Here is a 17846-nt window from a genome sequence, read left to right as displayed (position 1 = left end):
CATCTGTGAAATGGGGATGAAGACTGTGAGCCCCCCGTGGGACAACCTGATCACCTCCCCAGCGCTTGGAACAGTGCATTGCACATAGTAAGCGCTTAAAAAATGCCATCATTATTATTAATGAGAAGCAGCGTGGCTCAATGGAAAGAGCACGGGCTTTGGAGTCAGAGGTCATGGGTTCAAATCCCGGCTCCACCACTTGTCAGCTGTGTGACTTTGGGCAAGTCACTTAACTTCTCTGGGCCTCAGTTCCCTCATCTGTAAAATGGGGATTAAGACTGTGAGCCCCCTTGGGACAACCTGATCACCTTGTAACCTCCCCAGCGCTTAGAACAGTGCTTTGCATATAGTAAGCGCTTAATAAATGCTATTATTATTATTATTATTATTATTATTATTATTATTATTAACCGTGAAGAAGGGAGAGGGAGTAGGAGCAATGCGGGCTTAGTTGGGGAAGGTCTCTTGGAGGGAAAGTGATTTTTAATAAGGCTTCGAAGGTGGGGAGAGTGATGGTCTGAGATCAGGGACACGTCTTGGAGTTTCTTGTGTACCTGGTTTTAGTTGAAGTTCTTATGAATCCCTGGCTGCATATTTGTGTGTGTGTGTGTGTATAAGTGTACATATGTGTGATTGTTCTCTCCACGCCTACAAATTGGATCGGAGCCTGGAACTTCAAGTCTTCTCTCCTGGCCCCTTTCCCCAGTCAGGCACACGGATGCGGATTTCCCGTTGAGTGCCAGGGCGTCGTAGGTGGAATATCAGGTTGAAATCAGCTGCTCAGCGGGGGACTCAGAGCGGAGGGACTCCAGTCTTCCGTGGGGTGAATTAGCCCCGTTGGAGATCTTTGGGGGATGGCTGCTTCTCTCGGCAGCTGGCAGAATCACGACACAATAATAAAAGAGAAACAGCTGGGCCTAGTGGACAGAGCCCAGGCCTGGGCGTCAGGAGACCTGGGTTCTAATCGTGGCTCCGCCACTCATCCGGGGTGAGACCATGGACACGTCGTTTCGCTTCTCTGTGTCTCTGTTACTTCATCTGTAAAATGGGGGTTAAGACTGTGAGCCCCATGTGGGATAGGGACTGTGTCCAACATGATTAACTTGTATCTACCTCAGTGCTCAGAACAGTGCTTGACACGTAGTAAGCGCTTAACAAGTCCCAGTCTAACAGACAATAACAATAGCAATGTTATAGCACGTCATTACAGAGCTTGGCACATAGTAAGCACTTAAATACCACCATCATTAATTATTGTTTGCTTTTCCCTCCCTCAGCCTACTACTACTACTAATTATAATGATGGCATTTATTAAGCGTCTACTATGTGCAAAGCACTGTTCTAAGCGCTGGGGAGGTTACAAGGTGATCAGGTTGTCCCACGTGGGGCTCACAGTCTTCATCCCCATTCTACAGATGAGGTAACTGAGGGACAGAGAAGTGAAGTGACTTGCCCAAAGTCACACAGCTGACAATTGGCGGAGCCGGGATTTGAACCCATGACCTCTGACTCCAAAGCCCATGGTTTTTTCACTGAGCCATGCTGCTTCTCTAACTGGCTGTCTGGGAGATACTCATGAGAAGCAGCGTGACTTAGTGGAGAGAGCTCAGGCTTGGGAGTCGGAGGACATGGGTTCTAATCCTGGCTCTGCCACTTGTCTGCCGTGTGACCTTGGGCAAGCCACTTGGCTTCTCTGTGCCTCAGTTACCTCATCTGGAAAGTGGGATTAATAATGTGACCCCCACTTGAGACAACCTGATTACCTAGTATCTACCCCAGCACTTAGAACAGTGCTTGGCACATAGAAAGCACTTCATAAATACAATAATAATAATAATAATAATGATATTTATTAAGTGCTTACTATGTGCAAAGCACTGTTCTAAGCGCTGGGGAGGTTACAAGGTGATCAGGTTGTCCCAAGTGGGGCTCACAGTCTTCATCCCCATTTTATAGATGAGGTAACTGAGGCCCGGAGAAGTGAAGTGACTCGCCCAAAGTCACACAGCTGGCAGTTGGCGGAGCCGGGATTCGAACCCATGATCTCTGACTCCAAAGCTCGCGCTCTTTCCACTGATCCACGCTGCTTCTCAGCAACATTATTATTATTACTCATCTCACATGGGGAAGTGATTCTGTCTGGTGGCATCATTTGCTGAACTGTACTTTCCAAGCACTTAGTGCAGTGCTCTGCACATGGTTAGTGCTCAATAAATACAATTGAATTAACGAATGAATTAAATTCACCATTCAGTTGAGGGGCCTGCCCAGCTGGAAGGGCAGAAGAGGTGACAGAACCAAGGGCAAGGAATGAGAAGCCAAAAGGCAGTCATTACAGAGCAGAAAGAAGTTGCACGTTTAATAATGAGGATGGTATTTGTTAAGTGCTTACTATGTTCCAAGAACTGTACTAAGTGCTGGGGTAGATACAAGATGATCAGGTTGGATACAGTACCTGTCCCACATGAGACTCACAGTCTTAATCTCTATTTTACAGATGAGGTAACTGAGGCCTAGAGAAGCAAAGAAACTTGCTTAAGGTCCCACAGCTGCCAAATGGTGGAGTCAGGATTAGAACTCAGGTCTCTTGAACTCACAGGCCCTCCCTTTATCCATTAGGCCACACTGCTTCTGTGTTTTGTTTCCCTTCCCAAGAAACCGGCAAGGAGTGAACAAGGAAGCTTGAGAGAGGGGTTGGAAGGAGAGTGTAAAATAGAAAGGAATCAATCAGTAGTCTCTAGACTGTGAGTTCCTTGTGAGCAGGGAACATGTCTACCAACTCTATTCATTCAATCGTATTTATTGAGCGCTTCCTGTGTGCAGAGCACTGTACTAAGCGCTTGGGAAGTACAAGTCGGCAACATATAGAGACGGTCCCTACCCACCAACGGGCTCACAGTCTAGAAGGGGGAGACAGGGAACATGTCTACCAACTCTATTCATTCAATCGTATTTATTGAGCGCTTACTGTGTGCAGAGAACTGTACTAAGCGCTTGGGAAGTACAAGTCGGCAACATATAGAGACGGTCCCTACCCAACAACGGGCTCACAGTCTAGAAGGGGGAGACAGGCAGACAGCAAAACAAACCACGTAGACAGGTGTAACTTGGGTTTTTGAAGCACAAGGGCAGATCTACTGGAATTAAAACCCCGAGCCTGTTGATCACAACCACCGTGAAAGAATAATTTCTAATTCTCTACGTTAAGTAAAAGGCACACGGACAATCTTGATAGTCCCAGGAACTGTTCACTGCATGTTTGGAGCACCTTAAGTTTTTAAGTCCAAATACGCAACAGCATTCCCACGGTTTGTTGTTCCGCAGGGACTTTAGCCGCCTTTTTGCAGTCTTTGCCTTTCTTTCCTTGGGTTTGGGAACATTTTTTGCCTCACTTTTGGAGTCATCAACTTGGTTGGCAGTTCCCGAGTTGCCGTTTTCCACTTCTCTGACATCAGGCTGATTTTCACTGAGGGTCTTTATGTGGTTGGTCACCTCCGGCTCAACTTTTATTTCATCTCCAGTTTCTCCTCCACTCTACTGTACTCTACTGTATTGTTCTCCCCCAAGTGCTTAGTAGTAATAATAATAATAATGGTATTTGTTAAGCCCTTCCTATGTACCAAGCACTGGTCTAAGCACTGGGTTAGATACAAGGTAATTAGGTTGTCCCATGTGGGGCTCACAGCCTTAATCCCTATTTCACAGATGGGCTAACTGAGGCATGGAGAAGTTGTGACTTGCCCAGAGTCACATAGCTGACAAGTGGCAGAGCCGGGATTAGAACCCAAGACCTCTTACTCCCAAGACCAGGCTCTTTCCACTAAGCCATGCTGCTTCTCCAAGTACAGGGCTTGGCAGACAGTAGATATGATTTATTTATTTATTGATTGATTAATTGAATGGTATTTTTTAAACACTGTGCACCAAGCACTGTACTGTGCTTGGGTGAGTGGAAAGAGCCCGGGTTTGGAGTCAGGAGTCATGGGTTCGAATCCCAGCTCCACCAATTGTCAGCTATGTGACTTTGTGCAAGTCACTTCACTTCTCTGGGCCTCCGTCCCCTCATCTGTAAAATGGGGATTAAGACTGTGAGCCCCCCTGTGGGACAACCTGATCTCCTTGTAACCTCCCCAGCACTTAGAACAGTGCTTTGCACATAGTAAGCGCTTAATAAATGCCATCATCATCATCATCATCAAATCAGTAGATACTCTCTGAGCCCCACGTGATGATGATTATGGTATTTGTTAAGCACTTACTATGTGCCAAGTACTGTTCTAAGCTCTGGGGTAGATAGAAGGTAATCAGTTTGTCCCACGTGGGGCTCACAGTCTCAATCCCCAATTTGCAGCTGAGGAAACTGAGGCACAGAGAAGAGAAGTGACTTACCCAGGGTCACACAGCAGACAAGTGGGGGAGCCGGGATTAGAACTCATGAGAAGCAGCATGGCTCAGTGGAAAGAGCCTGGGCTTCGGAGTCAGAGTTGTGGGTTCTAATTCCGCCTCCACCACTTGTCAGTTGTGTGACTTTGGGCAAGTCACTTAACTTCTCTGTGCTTCAGTTCCCTCATCTAGAAAATGAGAATTAAGACTGTGAGCCCCATGTGGGACAACCTGATTACCTTCTATCCCCCACCAGTGCTTAGAGCAGTGCTTGGCACATAGTAAGCGCTTAACAAATGCCACTATTATTATTATTATTATTATTATGACTTTCTTTCCGACTCCCAGGCCCGTTCTCTATCTACTAACCCCACTGGTTAGAACAGTGTTTGACACCTAAGTGCTTAATGACTGCCATAAAACAAAACAAACCCACTCCTCTCCCTCACGCAGCTTGAAGTCTATTGAAAATAAAGATACAAGAAGCCCAAGTTGAGAACAAGCCATCCTTTCTTTTGTAGTTGTTTATAAGATACTCGTCCTTTGCAGCCCTCTGTATTGTTTTCCCCTGATTTTCCTGCTGCTCTCTGTGCGACTGGAAAATCGGGACAACATGTGTTCACAGTTTGTAGTCCCTGCAGCCAGGCTTGGAAGACCAATCTCACGATTCTGAAACTATACACCCGCCCCCTCCCATAGAGAAGTGAAGAAACGGAAATTCGGGGCTTAACATCCAACTACAAAATGTCCTCTTTGAAGGCAAATTCAAATTTCAAGGTGTCCCTAATTCATTCATTCATTCAATTGTATTTATTGAGCGCTTACTGTGTGCAGAGCACTGTACTAAGTGCTTTGGAAGTACGAGTTGGCAACATATAGAGATGGTCCCTACCCGACAACGGGCTTACAGTCTAGAAGGGGGAGACAGACAACAAGACAAAACATCATCATCATCATCAATTGTATTTATTGAGTGCTTACTATGTGCAGAGCACTGTACTAAGCGCTTGGGAAGTACAAGTTGGCAACATATAGAGACAGTCCCTACCCAACAGTGGGCTCACAGTCTAAAAAATAATAATAATGATGGTATTTGTTAAGCGCTTACTATGTGCAAAGCACTGTCCTAAGCGCTGGGGGGGATACAAGGTGATCATCAGGTTGTCCCACGTGGGGCTCACAGCCATCATCCCCATTTTACAGATGAGGGAACTGAGGCTCAGAGAAGTTAAGTGACTTGCCCAAGGTCACACAGGAGACATGTGGCGGAGCTGGGATTCAAACCCATGACCTCAGACTCGAAAGCCGTGCTCTTTCCACTGAGCCACGCTGCTTCATGTGGACAGGTGTCAAGTCATCAAAATAAATAGAAAGCTTAGGTGCACATCATTAATAAAAATAGAATAGTAAATAGGTACAAGTAAAATAAATAGAGTAATAAATCTGTAAAAATATATAATTCCTCCTGTTGGCTTTCCTCCCCCTGCCCACCCCAACCTGTCCAGGGGCTCCCCCGGGGCCCAGATAGTTGCTTTTCCTCTTAGTCCATCTTGTCCCAGATTCCAGCTGGGCTCCGGAGTTCGGCTGAGTTTCTGCATGAATTCCGGGAGTTTCTCGTAGACGGGACTGGTCTAGACAAGGGCAGTCCAATCAGGCTCAAACCAACAGCGGGCAGTGTAGTGTGCTACATGACATGGCTGCAAAGGAAACGAGAATGAGGAGTTGATGATACTATAGATGATAGATAGATGCCAAACCCCCCACCGATCTTGGTAAAAAATATTTTCCATCCGCATTGCGGTCGTTGGTGTTTTCAAGTAGGATTCAGGCCTCTAAGAGGAAGCTGGTGGATAATCTGAAACAAAAACCAAGAATAATAGAATGAGGAAAAATACAATTCCAGCCTGCATTGAGGAGCGATGTCACTTTTTTGATTAGTTATTTCCTCTAGACTGAAAGCTTACTGTGGGCATGGGAAGTGTATTGTATACTTGTACGTATTTACTATTCTATTTATTTTATTTTGTTAATGTGTTTTGTTGTCTGTCTCCCCCTTCTAGACTGTGAGCCCATTGTTGGGTAGGGACCGTCTCTATATTTTGCCAACTTGTACTTCGCAAGCGCTTAGTACAGGGCTCTTCACACAGTAAGTGCTCAATACATATGATTGAATGAATGAATTAATGAATACTGTTGTACTGACCTCTCCCAAGTGCTTTTTTAATGGTATTTGTTAAGTGCTTACTATGTGCCAGGAACTGTACTAAGCTCTGGGGTAGATACAAGCTAGCAGGTTCCACATGGGGCTCACTGTCTTTAATCCTCATTTTACAGATGAGGTAACCCAGGCACAGAGAACTGAAATGACTCACCCAAGTTCACACAGCAGACAAGGGGCAGATCCGGGATTAGAACCCAGGTCCTTCTGACTCTCAGACCATTCAACCACACTTCCTCTCCTCCAGTATTTAATACAGTGCTCTGCACACAATAAGCACTCAATAAGTATAATTGATTTTTTTTTTTGCTTCCCATAAGTTCTCCCTGTTTGCAGAAGCCTCGTCTCAACCCACTGGTTTATGCATAGATCCAGATGACCCTATGAAGCGAGTTTATATGAAAATCCATGTGTGCAAAAATTTGGGAAGCAGAGCGTTAACGCGTAGGAGACGAAATGTCTCTGTGTATTCTGGTGAACAGAGTAATCACATCATTGTTTCAGAGAAAGGATAACTGATTACCATCTTGTGTGGGAGGCGAACTCAGCTGTAGGAGGAAGCTTCTAGGCACACTTGCTTTTTCTGCAGAGGAAAAAGTTAAACTCTGTCTTTGTACGAAGAGTTTAACTCATCCAGCCATTTCGGAGTCTGTGGAATGCTTGGGAAAGAGTGGTTCAGAGGGAAAGGAAACAAGTTCACTCAGTCAGTCAGTCAATGGGATTTATTGAGTGCTTAATATGCACAGAACACTGTACTAAGCACTTGGGAGAGTAATAGTAATGATAATTGTGGCATTTGTTTAGCCAGGCTTTTTCCTAAGCGTGGGGGTGGATACAAGCAAATTGGGTTGGACACAGTCTCTGTCCCGTGTAGGGTTCACAGTCTTTAATCCCCATTTTACAGATTAGGTAACTGAGGTATAGAGAAGTGAAGTGTCTTGCCCACGGCCATGCAGCAGACAAGTGGCAGAGCTGGGATTAGAACTCAGGACTTTTTGACTGCGAGGCCTGTGCTCTGTCCACTAAGCCATTAGCAGACACATTCCCTGCCCCTAACAAGCTTACAGTCTAGACAGAAAACTCATTCTGGGCAGGGAACGTGACTACCAATTTTGTGCTTGTACAGTGCTCTGCACCGAGGAATTGCTCAACAAATACAGTATGTGCTCAATAAATACAATTGAATGGGTAGGGACCGTCTCTATATGTTGCCAACTTGTACTTCCCAAGTGCTTAGTACAGTGCTCTGCACACAATAAGTGCTCAATAAATACGATTGAATGAATGAATGAACAAATACCACTGATTGATTGATAGCATCTCTATTGTCAATTTTAAGGAACTGATCTCTAGTACCTTCGCAATGATAATGGTATTTGTTGAGCTTTTACCATGTGCCAAGGATTGTACTAAGAACTGGGGTAGATGCAAGGTAAGCCGGTTGGATTTACAGGTAGAAGGAATAAGAAATGGCTATATTATTGAAGTTAGTACTTAAAAAATCAATCAATCGTATTTATTGAGCTCTTACTGTGTGCAGAGCACTGTACTAAGCGCTTGGGAAGTACAAGTTGGCAACATATAGAGACAGTCCCTACCCAACAGTGGGCTCACAGTCTAGAAGGGGGAGTAAAGTAACTGATATGCACAGTCCTCTAGACTGTAAGCTCCTTGTGGGCAGGGACTGTGTTCACCAACTCCATCGTATTGTACTCTCCCAAGTGCTTAGTACAGTGGCCTACTCACTCTAAGTGCTCAGTGCAGAGCTGAAAAGCCCTTATCTCTGAGAGAAGAAATGAATCTCCAGGCCAAAACTCCAACTTCACTCCCGAAGGAAGACCCCCGTCTAACCATGTGTAACGATTGAAAACAACTCTTCAATGAGAATTATTCCTGATTTTCGTGTTTGAGAAAGTTGAACTTGCTTTGCTTAAGAGGAACGGATCTGGAAACTGTGAGAATGAAAACTCTAGGTATCCATGTAGAAGTTTGGCAGGACAGATATTTGAAAACATCCAAGGTGAGAGGATTTCTCCAGGGGAGAGAATAAATGAGTTGAGGTTCAAGTCATCAAAATGAGGTTCAATTTAGTGCAAGCTCAGGAGAAAAATGCGTTTTCATTTAGGGCAACGAAAGAGCCATCAGGAGCGGTTGCCGAGTTATCTCCGAGGGGGTCAGAGGCTTAGCCGGGGCATTAAAGGGAACCCAAAAATATTGAAATGGAGTTTTCCTGGTGATAATACTAGTAGTTGTGGTATTTATTAAGCGCTTATTATGTGTCAGGCACTGTACTAAGCACTGGGAGGTGGGGTGGATACAGGCAATTTGGGTTGGACCCAATCCCTGTCTCGCATGGGGCTCACAGTCTTAATCCCCATTTTACAGATGAGGGAACTGAGGCCCAGAGAAGTGAAGTGATTCACCCAAGGTCTCACAGCAGACAAGTGGTGGAGCCGGAATTAGAAATCATGGCCTTCTGACTTTCAGACACATGCTCTAACAATTCAATCAATCGTATTTATTGAGCGCTTACTGTGTGCAGAGCACTGTATCATTGGACTATGCTGCTGCTTCCTCTGGTCCAGAATATCACAATTCTTAAGCTACCCCAGATGGCTTTCAATCAATCAATCAACTGATCAATCAGTGGTATTTATTGAGTAGGACACTGTATTGAGTACTTGGGAGAGTTGGTGGGCATAATGTGCCCACACAGTACTTAATTCTTTATTGCCAGCTTATGGTGTGCTAAGCACTGTAATAATAATAATGATAATGACATTTAATAATAATAATAATGGCATTTAATAATAATAATGGCATTTATTAAGTGCTTACTCTGTGCAAAGCCCTGTTGTAAGCACTGGGGAGGTTACAAGGTGATCAGGTTGTCCCACTGGGGGCTCACAGTCTTAATCCTCATTTTACAGATGAGGTAACTGAGGCCCAGAGAAATTAAGTGACTTGCCCAAAGTCACACAGCTGACAAGTGTCAAAGCTGGGATTTGAACCCGTGACCTCTGACTCCAAAGCCCGGGCTCTTTCCACTGAGCCACGCTGCTTCTTCTAGTAAGCATAGTAAGTGCTTACTATGTGCAAAGCACTGTTCTAAGCACAGGACTAAGCGCTTGGGAGAGTATAGAAGATACTATCCTTGGCCTCATTGAGCTTATAGCATAGCTTGACTGTTTTGTTTTGTTGTCTGTCTCCCCCTTCTAGACTGTGAGCCCGTTGTTGGGTAGGGACCATCTCTATATATTGCCGACTTGTACTTACCAAGCGCTTAGTACAGTGCTCTGCACACAGTAAGCGCTCAATAAATACGATTGAATGAATGAATGAATGAACTGGTGCTCTTATCCCTAGAGCAGCGACTGATTAGCTTGAAGCTCATTGTTGGTAGGGAATGTGTCTGTTTATTGTTGCATTGTACTCTCCTAAGCGCTTAGTACAGTGCTCTGCACATGGTAAGTGCTCAATAAATATGATGAAAAGACTTATAACCCTGCTCGACACATAGTAAGCACTTAAATACCTTCATCATCATCATCATCATCATTACAGCTGTGGATGAAACTGCCCGTGGCGAAACAGCACCTTTAAGCAAGATTGCCTTTGAGAGACTCCTTCATTGTGGCAGCGGAAATTCAGTCAAGCAAACTTTCATTCATTCATTCATTCAGTAGTATTTATTGAGCGCTTACTGTTTGCAGAGCACTGTATTAAGTGCTTGAGAGAGTACAATAGAACAATACGCACTCCCAGCCCACAATGAGCTTACAGTCTAGAGGTGGAAACAGACAGTGATATAAATAAATATAAAACTTTCTGGTCCCTGACCATTTGGGAAAGCAGTGCTCATATGCCAAGGGTGAAATCAGGTGTGGTGTGATCTCCTGACACTCTTCCTAGTCCCTTTAAAGTCTTATTGAAGGCCCATCCCCTCCAAGAGGCCTTCCCTTACAAAGCCCTCCTTTCCTCATCTCTCACTCCCTTCTGTGTTGCCCTGAATTGCTCCCTTTATTCATCCTCCCATTCCCAGCCCCACATCACTTATGTCCATATCTGTAATTTATTTATTTAAATTAATGTCTGTCTCCTCCTCTAGACCATAAGCTCGTTGTGGACAGGGAACATGTCTGTTGTATTGTTCTATTGTACTCTCCCAAGGGTTGGTACAGTGCTGGGCACGTAGTAAGCACTAAATAAATAAGATTGATCGATTGATTCTAATTTGATCATAATATCCCAAGGACCCATTGATACTTGGTAGATTGTCTTGATGGGTTTGAGTGTGGTCGAAATCTTTTCTCTTTCCTCTGCTTTTGTGAAACTTAGTTTGAATCAATGTTGAGATGAAATGTGCCCTTGCATTACAATCTAAGCAGCTGGATACATAACAGAAAGGTTATTCTCAGTGATATTTTTGGCTCAGGATTTATGGAAGGTACATATGAATGAGTAGTGCTATAAACTCTCTCCTCATTCTTCTTAAAATTTCATTCATTAAAAACTTAGGATGTGGACATGACTCCTAGAAAGATCTTTCAAAGGGACGTTTGCACTCCTGAAATTAATCACCGTTCTTTCTTCTCGCTTTCAGGATTGTACAGTGTACGAAACAGAGAACAAAATCCTTCACGTGGTGAGTCTTTCTGCCATCCTTGGCAATCTTCTCTAGAGGAGGTTTCCTCTATTCTTACTTTGGTCTCTTCCTCTGTGTATCATCTCAGTCTTGGGGCTTTCTAACATAAGCCCCAAGTAGTAAATAAAAATAAGTAGTAGTAAATAAAAATAAATAAATCTGGGCCTGAATATTTTCAATAGCAAGAATGGGGTGAAGGGTGTGTTGAGGACTGAAAAATCAATCAGTCAGTAGCATTCAGTGAGCACCTACTATGTGCAGAGCACTGTCAAACCCTCGGTAGAGTGCAATATAGTAGACACAATCCCTGTCCTGAAGGAATTAATAGTTTAAAGAGGAAGACCACCACTCTCTCCATCTTCAAAGAATTAAGGTCACATTTTCTCCAAGAGGCCCTCCCCAATGAAACCCTCTTTTCCCCAGATCGGCTTCCCCTGTGTTGTCTACGCACTTGAATCTGTGACCTTTGGACCTTTGATATTCACCCCATCCCCAACCCACAGCATTTGTGTATGTATCTTTCAATGAGTTATTATAAATCATTATAAATTACTGATTCATATTCATGTTATTCTCCCCCTCTAGACTATTACCTCATTATGGGCACTATTGTATTGTCCTGTCCCAATCACTTGTGCTCTGCATGTAGTAGTGCTCAATAAATGCTGTTGATTGATTGATTGATTTTTAGACTGTGAGCCCACTGTTGGGTAGGGACTGTCTCTATATGTTGCCAATTTGTACTTCCCAAGCGCTTAGTACAGTGCTTTGCACATAGTAAGTGCTCAATAAATACGATTGATGATGATGATGATGATGATTGGTTGATTGCTGTGGAGTTGGACATGGGAAGCCCAAGTACTCAGATGGCACATAAATGCTGAAGCAGCTTTTATTTATTTTCTATTATAGCTTTTATTTAGATACCTAAATACCTAAAATACCTATATATAAAATGGTACCTAAAATGGGGGAGATTGAAGAGAAACTGGGGCAAACCTCCTGGAAGGGATGGATTTTAGAAGGGGCTCTGAAGCTGTGGAGAGCAGTGGTCCATCAGATATGAAGGGGGAAGGAATTCCGGGAATGGGAGACAGTGTAAGCAAGCGGTCGAGAGGGAGAAAGATGTGGGCAGGGAACATGGTTACTAACTTTGTTCTATCGTACTCTCTCAAGTGCTTAGTACAGTGCGCTACACACAGGAAGCGCTCAATAAATATGATTAATTGGTTATTATTTCCAGGAATCAACCTAGGCCAGGTAGCATTGACTGTTCCCTTGGTCAGCAGTTCCTCAAAAGACCTTTCAGGGAGCAAGGAAGCTGGTTCTGAGGGAATTCTTCATCCAAAGAAATGTTTCTAAACCTGTTTTCTCTAGGGCAATAATGAAATGGGTAAGACACAAATGCCTTTCATCTACTTTTCTGTTCTTGCCTTGTTTTCCCAGTGTTTCTCCTTGTTTCCCTAGTTCTTGCAGCTGCCTTGAGCTGTAACACAATCAAAAATTGGCCAGCCTAGCAGTAGCGCTATCATCCATCAATCAATTGGTCAATTACTTCTATTTATTGAGCACTTATTTTGTGCAAAGCACTGAACTAAGGGCTTGGGCAGCATGAAATAGTGGATAGAGCACGGGTCTACGTGATAGAGCAATGGCATGGGAGTCAGAAGGCCTGGGTTCTAATTCCACCTCATCTCTGCTGTGTGACCTTGGGCAATTAATTTCTCTGAGCCTCAGTTCCCTCGTCCGTAAAATAGGGATTAAGACTGTGAGCCCCATGTGGGACTGGGACTGCGTCCAACCTGATTAACTTGTATCTACCTCAGAGCTTAGTACAGTGGTTGGCAAATAATAAGTGCCTAACAAATACCATAATTATTACTATTACTATTATTATCATTATTATTGTTATTATTACTACTCCTCCTGAGCACCCCTCAGTGGGTCCGACACTCAGCAATTGCTGGGAGGGAGGGTGTCGATTTCACCTTCTACATCCTCATTTTCTTGTTGGGAAATCCAGAACATTGGGATCCTGTCTCTTCTGACACTCAGGTAGGTGGTAGAAAGCTGAGAACATGCTGTGAAACTCTGAGCGAGGCTCTTGATAAATAAAGAATTGGGCATTATTAGAGTAGTTAATAAGGGAAGCGACTTTTTTCCCCCTATTTTGTGTTTGGACTCGTCATTGTTTGGAGATATAAAAGCTCTAAGTTGAAATAAACAAAGGGGCTTTTAGTACTCTGTGACTTTTGTTTTAAGAAGTTGTTTTGTGGTGATATTAAAAACAATAATCTGTAAAGCTATAAAATGCTACGTGTTGGATTTTAATGATCTCTCTTCCCCACAGAAGCTCGATATTAATATCAAAAGTGGGAAGGATTCTGACTAATTATTTTCTCTCTGCATTTTAGGCAACCAACCTTACCGTCGTGTAAGGTTGGCAAAGCATTAAAGGTCTCGTGAAACGCCCCCTTTCCAATAAGTCTCACTTCCTAAGCAGTTTCCTTCCTGTAAATAGTGATCGTTTGGGGGAGCAGTGAGAATCAAGGCGGTAAACTGAAGCCTGCAGTTAATTATATAGCAGTCGATCGCTCAGTCAATCAGTTGCATTGATCATGCATTGGGTAAGAGTAGAGCAACGTACAAAGTGCTTGGAACAGTATTACAGAGATAGTAGGCTGGGCAGGGAACGTGTCTACTGACACTTGTATTGAACTCTCCCAAACGCTTAGTACAGTACTCTGCACACCATAAGTGCCAAGTAAATATCACTGACTGATTGATTGGGTGTTTGGTAGACATGTTCCCTACCCTTAAGGAGAAAAGCCAAGAATGAATAAAGTATTTCAGGAGGAAAGCAGGATTGAAATCTCTAAGCACAGCTAAGGCACGCTTTTAGCTTCGAAGGTCTAAACGTCACAACTTCCACCCTTATGTAAGATAAATAATGTAATATTGTGTATTTTATGTAATAAAATAATTATTTTATTTTGTTAGTATGTTTGGTTTTGTTCTCTGTCTCCCCCTTTTAGTCTGTGAGCCCACTATTGGGTAGGGACTGTCTTTATATGTTGCCAACTTGTACTTCTCAAGTGCTTAGTACAGTGCTCTGCACACAGTAAGCGCTCAATAAATACGATTGATTGATTGATTGAAGAGAACATTCTGGACAGCGTTTGACTTTGCTGTGGAAATCTACTGGGCTTTAGTTAATAAATGCTCTCTGAAAACTCAGTGTTAGGCTGTCCCGTTATGTTCAGTTAAGGAGTTTGTTGTTCTTGACTGGTAATAAGCCTAATCTAATTCCTTTTGTTTGCTTCTTTCATTTTTAAAGGCTTTTTAATGAGGGGAAACAATATTAAAATTGCCCCAATTTTCCTAGCCGAAATCACTGTTAAGATCTAAGAGGCTGTTCCCTTGGATTTTATGTGCCTGTTATTGCAATTCTGACCTTCCATCCACTGCTAGGCTTTATTGAAGAAACAGAATAGCTTCCAAGGTCAAGCCTACCAATTCGTTCCCTGTCGACGCTTGCCCCCAAAATAAACAGGAAGTTATTGGACTGCTATTTCTTCAACTGCTTATGCATAGCAAGGGAAAGTAAAACAAACTACTCTTAATGTCTGTGCTAAAAGCCAATGCACATCCTCTTTACTTCAGCTGAATTAACAGTCGAGCCGGTGAGTGAGCAACGTGACGAGATTTCAAGAACAATTAACTGGAAATGTTCCCACGATATAATTATTCATGGGATGGTGCATCTAGAGGAGTTTGGATCGATAAATGTGAAACAATTATAGATATTAAAGTAAGGACATAACAAGCAGAGGCAGTTTAGAGGAACAGATCCTTGAAACCACATAACCTTTCGGTATTTTGCTGCCAAATGTAATTTTAAGACCAGCATAGTTCTTTGGAATAATCATTTCCCTACCACATGGTAGATTTATAAAAATCAATTTAAATAGGCAAACAAAATCCCACAGCGTTTCTCGTGTATACAGAGCACTGAAAATGGATTTTTGTAATACCTGGGATGAAGGAAATAAAATATTTGGGGTGGGAAAAGAAAAAGAAGAGTAATTCATTTTGAAAATCTAGCTGTAAATTTAAAAGCAGCATGACCTACAGGAAAGAGCCCAGGCCCGGGAGTCAGAGGACCTGGGTTTTAATCCCAGCTCCACTATTTGTCTGCTGTGTGGCCTTGGGAAAGTCACTTCACTTCTCTGTGCCTCAAGTCCCTCATCTGCAAAATGGAGATCCAGTGCCTGTTTTTCTTCATAATTAGACTTGAACTCCATTTGGGTCCTAATTAGTACAGTGCTTGACCCAGAGTAAGTGCCTTACAAATGCCGTAATTATCTGTTATTATTAGTATTTGCAAGTTTGAATAGTCATTTAAAGAAACAATGTGAAAATGAGACTTTTGCCTCTTCCAACTGCCTCTCCCACTGAGTGGTAGCAGGGCCTAGTGGAGAGAACACGGGCTTGGGAGTTAGAAGGACCTGGATTCTAATCCCGGCTCCTCCACTTCTCTGCTGTGTGACCTTGGGCAAGTCACATCACTTCTCTGTGGCTTAGTTACCTCATCCGTATAATGGGGATGAAGACTGTGAGCCCCATGTGGGACGGGGACTGTGTCCAACCTGATTAGCTTGTATCTACTCCAGTGCTTAGAATAGGGCTTGATGGTTAGTAAGCGTTTAAAGAATACCATTATTAATAATAATAATAATAACAAAAATGATACAGTTGTTAACCAGAGCATGTGATTTATCTGATTCAATTATAATAATACCGGTATTTATTAAGCTTCTACTTTTCGCACAGCAATGACTAAGCCATGGGGAAGTACTTGAAATACAATTAGACTTGAGACCTGCCTTACAAGAGACTCACAATCTAGGAATAAGAGGGTGGAGATGAGTGGCAGTCATATGAAGAAGGCAAAACCAAAAACGAGGGAGAAGACAAAGCTAAGAATGTCACGTGGGGTGGAGTGCCATCTTCTTTAGCACCTTTGTGGGGCTGAACGTAGCCCAACAATCCCAACAACCAAAGCAATGGCTCCTTCTCCCCATCCCCCCTGCCCTACCTCCTTTCCCTCCCCACAGCACCTGTATATATGTTTGTACAGATTTATTACTCTATTTTACTTGTCCATATTTACTATTCTATTTATTTTGTTAATGATGTGCATCTAGCTTTGTTTATGTTTATTCTGATGACTTGACACCTGTCCACATGTTTTGTTTTGTTGTCTGTCTCCCCCTTCTAGACTGTGAGCCCGTTGTTGGGTAGGGACCGTCTCTATATGTTGCCAACTTGTACTTCCCAAGTGCTTAGTACAGTGCTCTACACACAGTAAGTGCTCAATAAATACGATTGAATGAATGAACAGCAACCTTCCAAAAATGACAGAAGCAGCATTGCCTAGTGGAAAGAGCACAAGCCTGGGGGTCAAAAGGATCTGGGTTCTAATCCTAGCTCCACCGCTTGTCTGCCATGTGACCTTGGCCAAGTCATTTTCCCATGCCTCAGCTACCTCATCTCTAAAATCAATCAATCAATCAATCAATCGTATTTATTGAGTGCTTACTGTGTGCAGAGCACTGTACTAAGTGCTTGGGAAGTACAAGTTGGCAACATAAGACTGCGAGCCCCATGTGGAATAGGGGCTGTGTCCAATCTTATTTGTTTGTACCTACCCCAGCACTTAGTACAGTGCCTGGCCAGTGCCTCATTTTCCTGGATTGTAATATGGGGATTCAATATCTGTTCTCTCTCCTACTTAGATACTTTGATTGTGAGGCCCCAGGTGGGACAGGGACTGTATCTGACCTGATTAACTTGTATCTACCCCAACAATTGACCCATAGTGAGTGCTTAACAAATTCCTTAATTCATCTCATTAATTTTACCAGCACCAGGTCTTACCCACTTTGTAAATTCTGGACAATATGTGTACTTCTCATAGATGGACATTTAGTTGTGTGAACCATCATTTCAGCGTAATATCTCTATGGCCCTTAATACTCATTACTTGTTTTTGACTTATTGTCCCACAGAATCTGTTGATCGCTACATACGTGTGTGCGGTGGAAATCAACAGAGTTTAGGTTTCTACAGTCCACCAGTTTTTTTAAAAAAAATCTTAAGTCTTACAAAATCAGGTCTTTTCATAGTAATGGATGGTAGCCAGCTCAAGCAGATTCATAGCATTTTATTGAATTTCCATTTAAACTGATAGTAAAGCACATTTGTAAAGGTTGAAAGTCACTCTCCTGGAATCCATTTCGAGAATTACTCAGCCTAGGACAAAGCACAGAAATTACCGTAGAGAGGATGTGCATAAGGGACGGGTGTGGAGAAAGGATTCATCTTCACAGTCTGACAAATAAAAAATGAATAAAAAACAATCTGCACAGAACACTGTGGCATTGTAACTGACAGGAGAACGACACTTGGAGTGGATGAATTTTTTTCAAATTTTTCTCCTCCAACATGCTCCTCTTGAAGAGTTGCCAATTAGCAGAGAAATTGTGAGAAGACAAGACAAGCGAGAAGGAGAAGATTAGGAAGGTGGGGGCCTGGAC

At 43.1% G+C, this 17846-nt stretch overlaps 1 protein-coding gene across 5 annotated transcripts in view; it reads left to right on the top strand.

Annotated features, from left to right (window-relative positions):
• The window catches only part of CNKSR2 (connector enhancer of kinase suppressor of Ras 2), a 240825-nt gene that overhangs the window by 74577 nt on the left and 148402 nt on the right, over nt 1–17846 (top strand). For all 5 annotated transcript variants that reach the window (XM_038757077.1, XM_038757075.1, XM_038757076.1 and 2 more), the window contains exon 5: nt 11206–11247. In XM_038757077.1, coding sequence (XP_038613005.1) covers nt 11206–11247 — 42 coding nt within the window. The remainder of the gene's footprint in view (nt 1–11205; nt 11248–17846) is intronic.

The sequence above is a fragment of the Tachyglossus aculeatus genome, chromosome 15, assembly GCF_015852505.1.
Source record: "Tachyglossus aculeatus isolate mTacAcu1 chromosome 15, mTacAcu1.pri, whole genome shotgun sequence".
Taxonomy (NCBI): Eukaryota; Metazoa; Chordata; class Mammalia; order Monotremata; family Tachyglossidae; genus Tachyglossus; species Tachyglossus aculeatus.
This window is presented reverse-complemented; position numbering and strand designations above follow the sequence as displayed.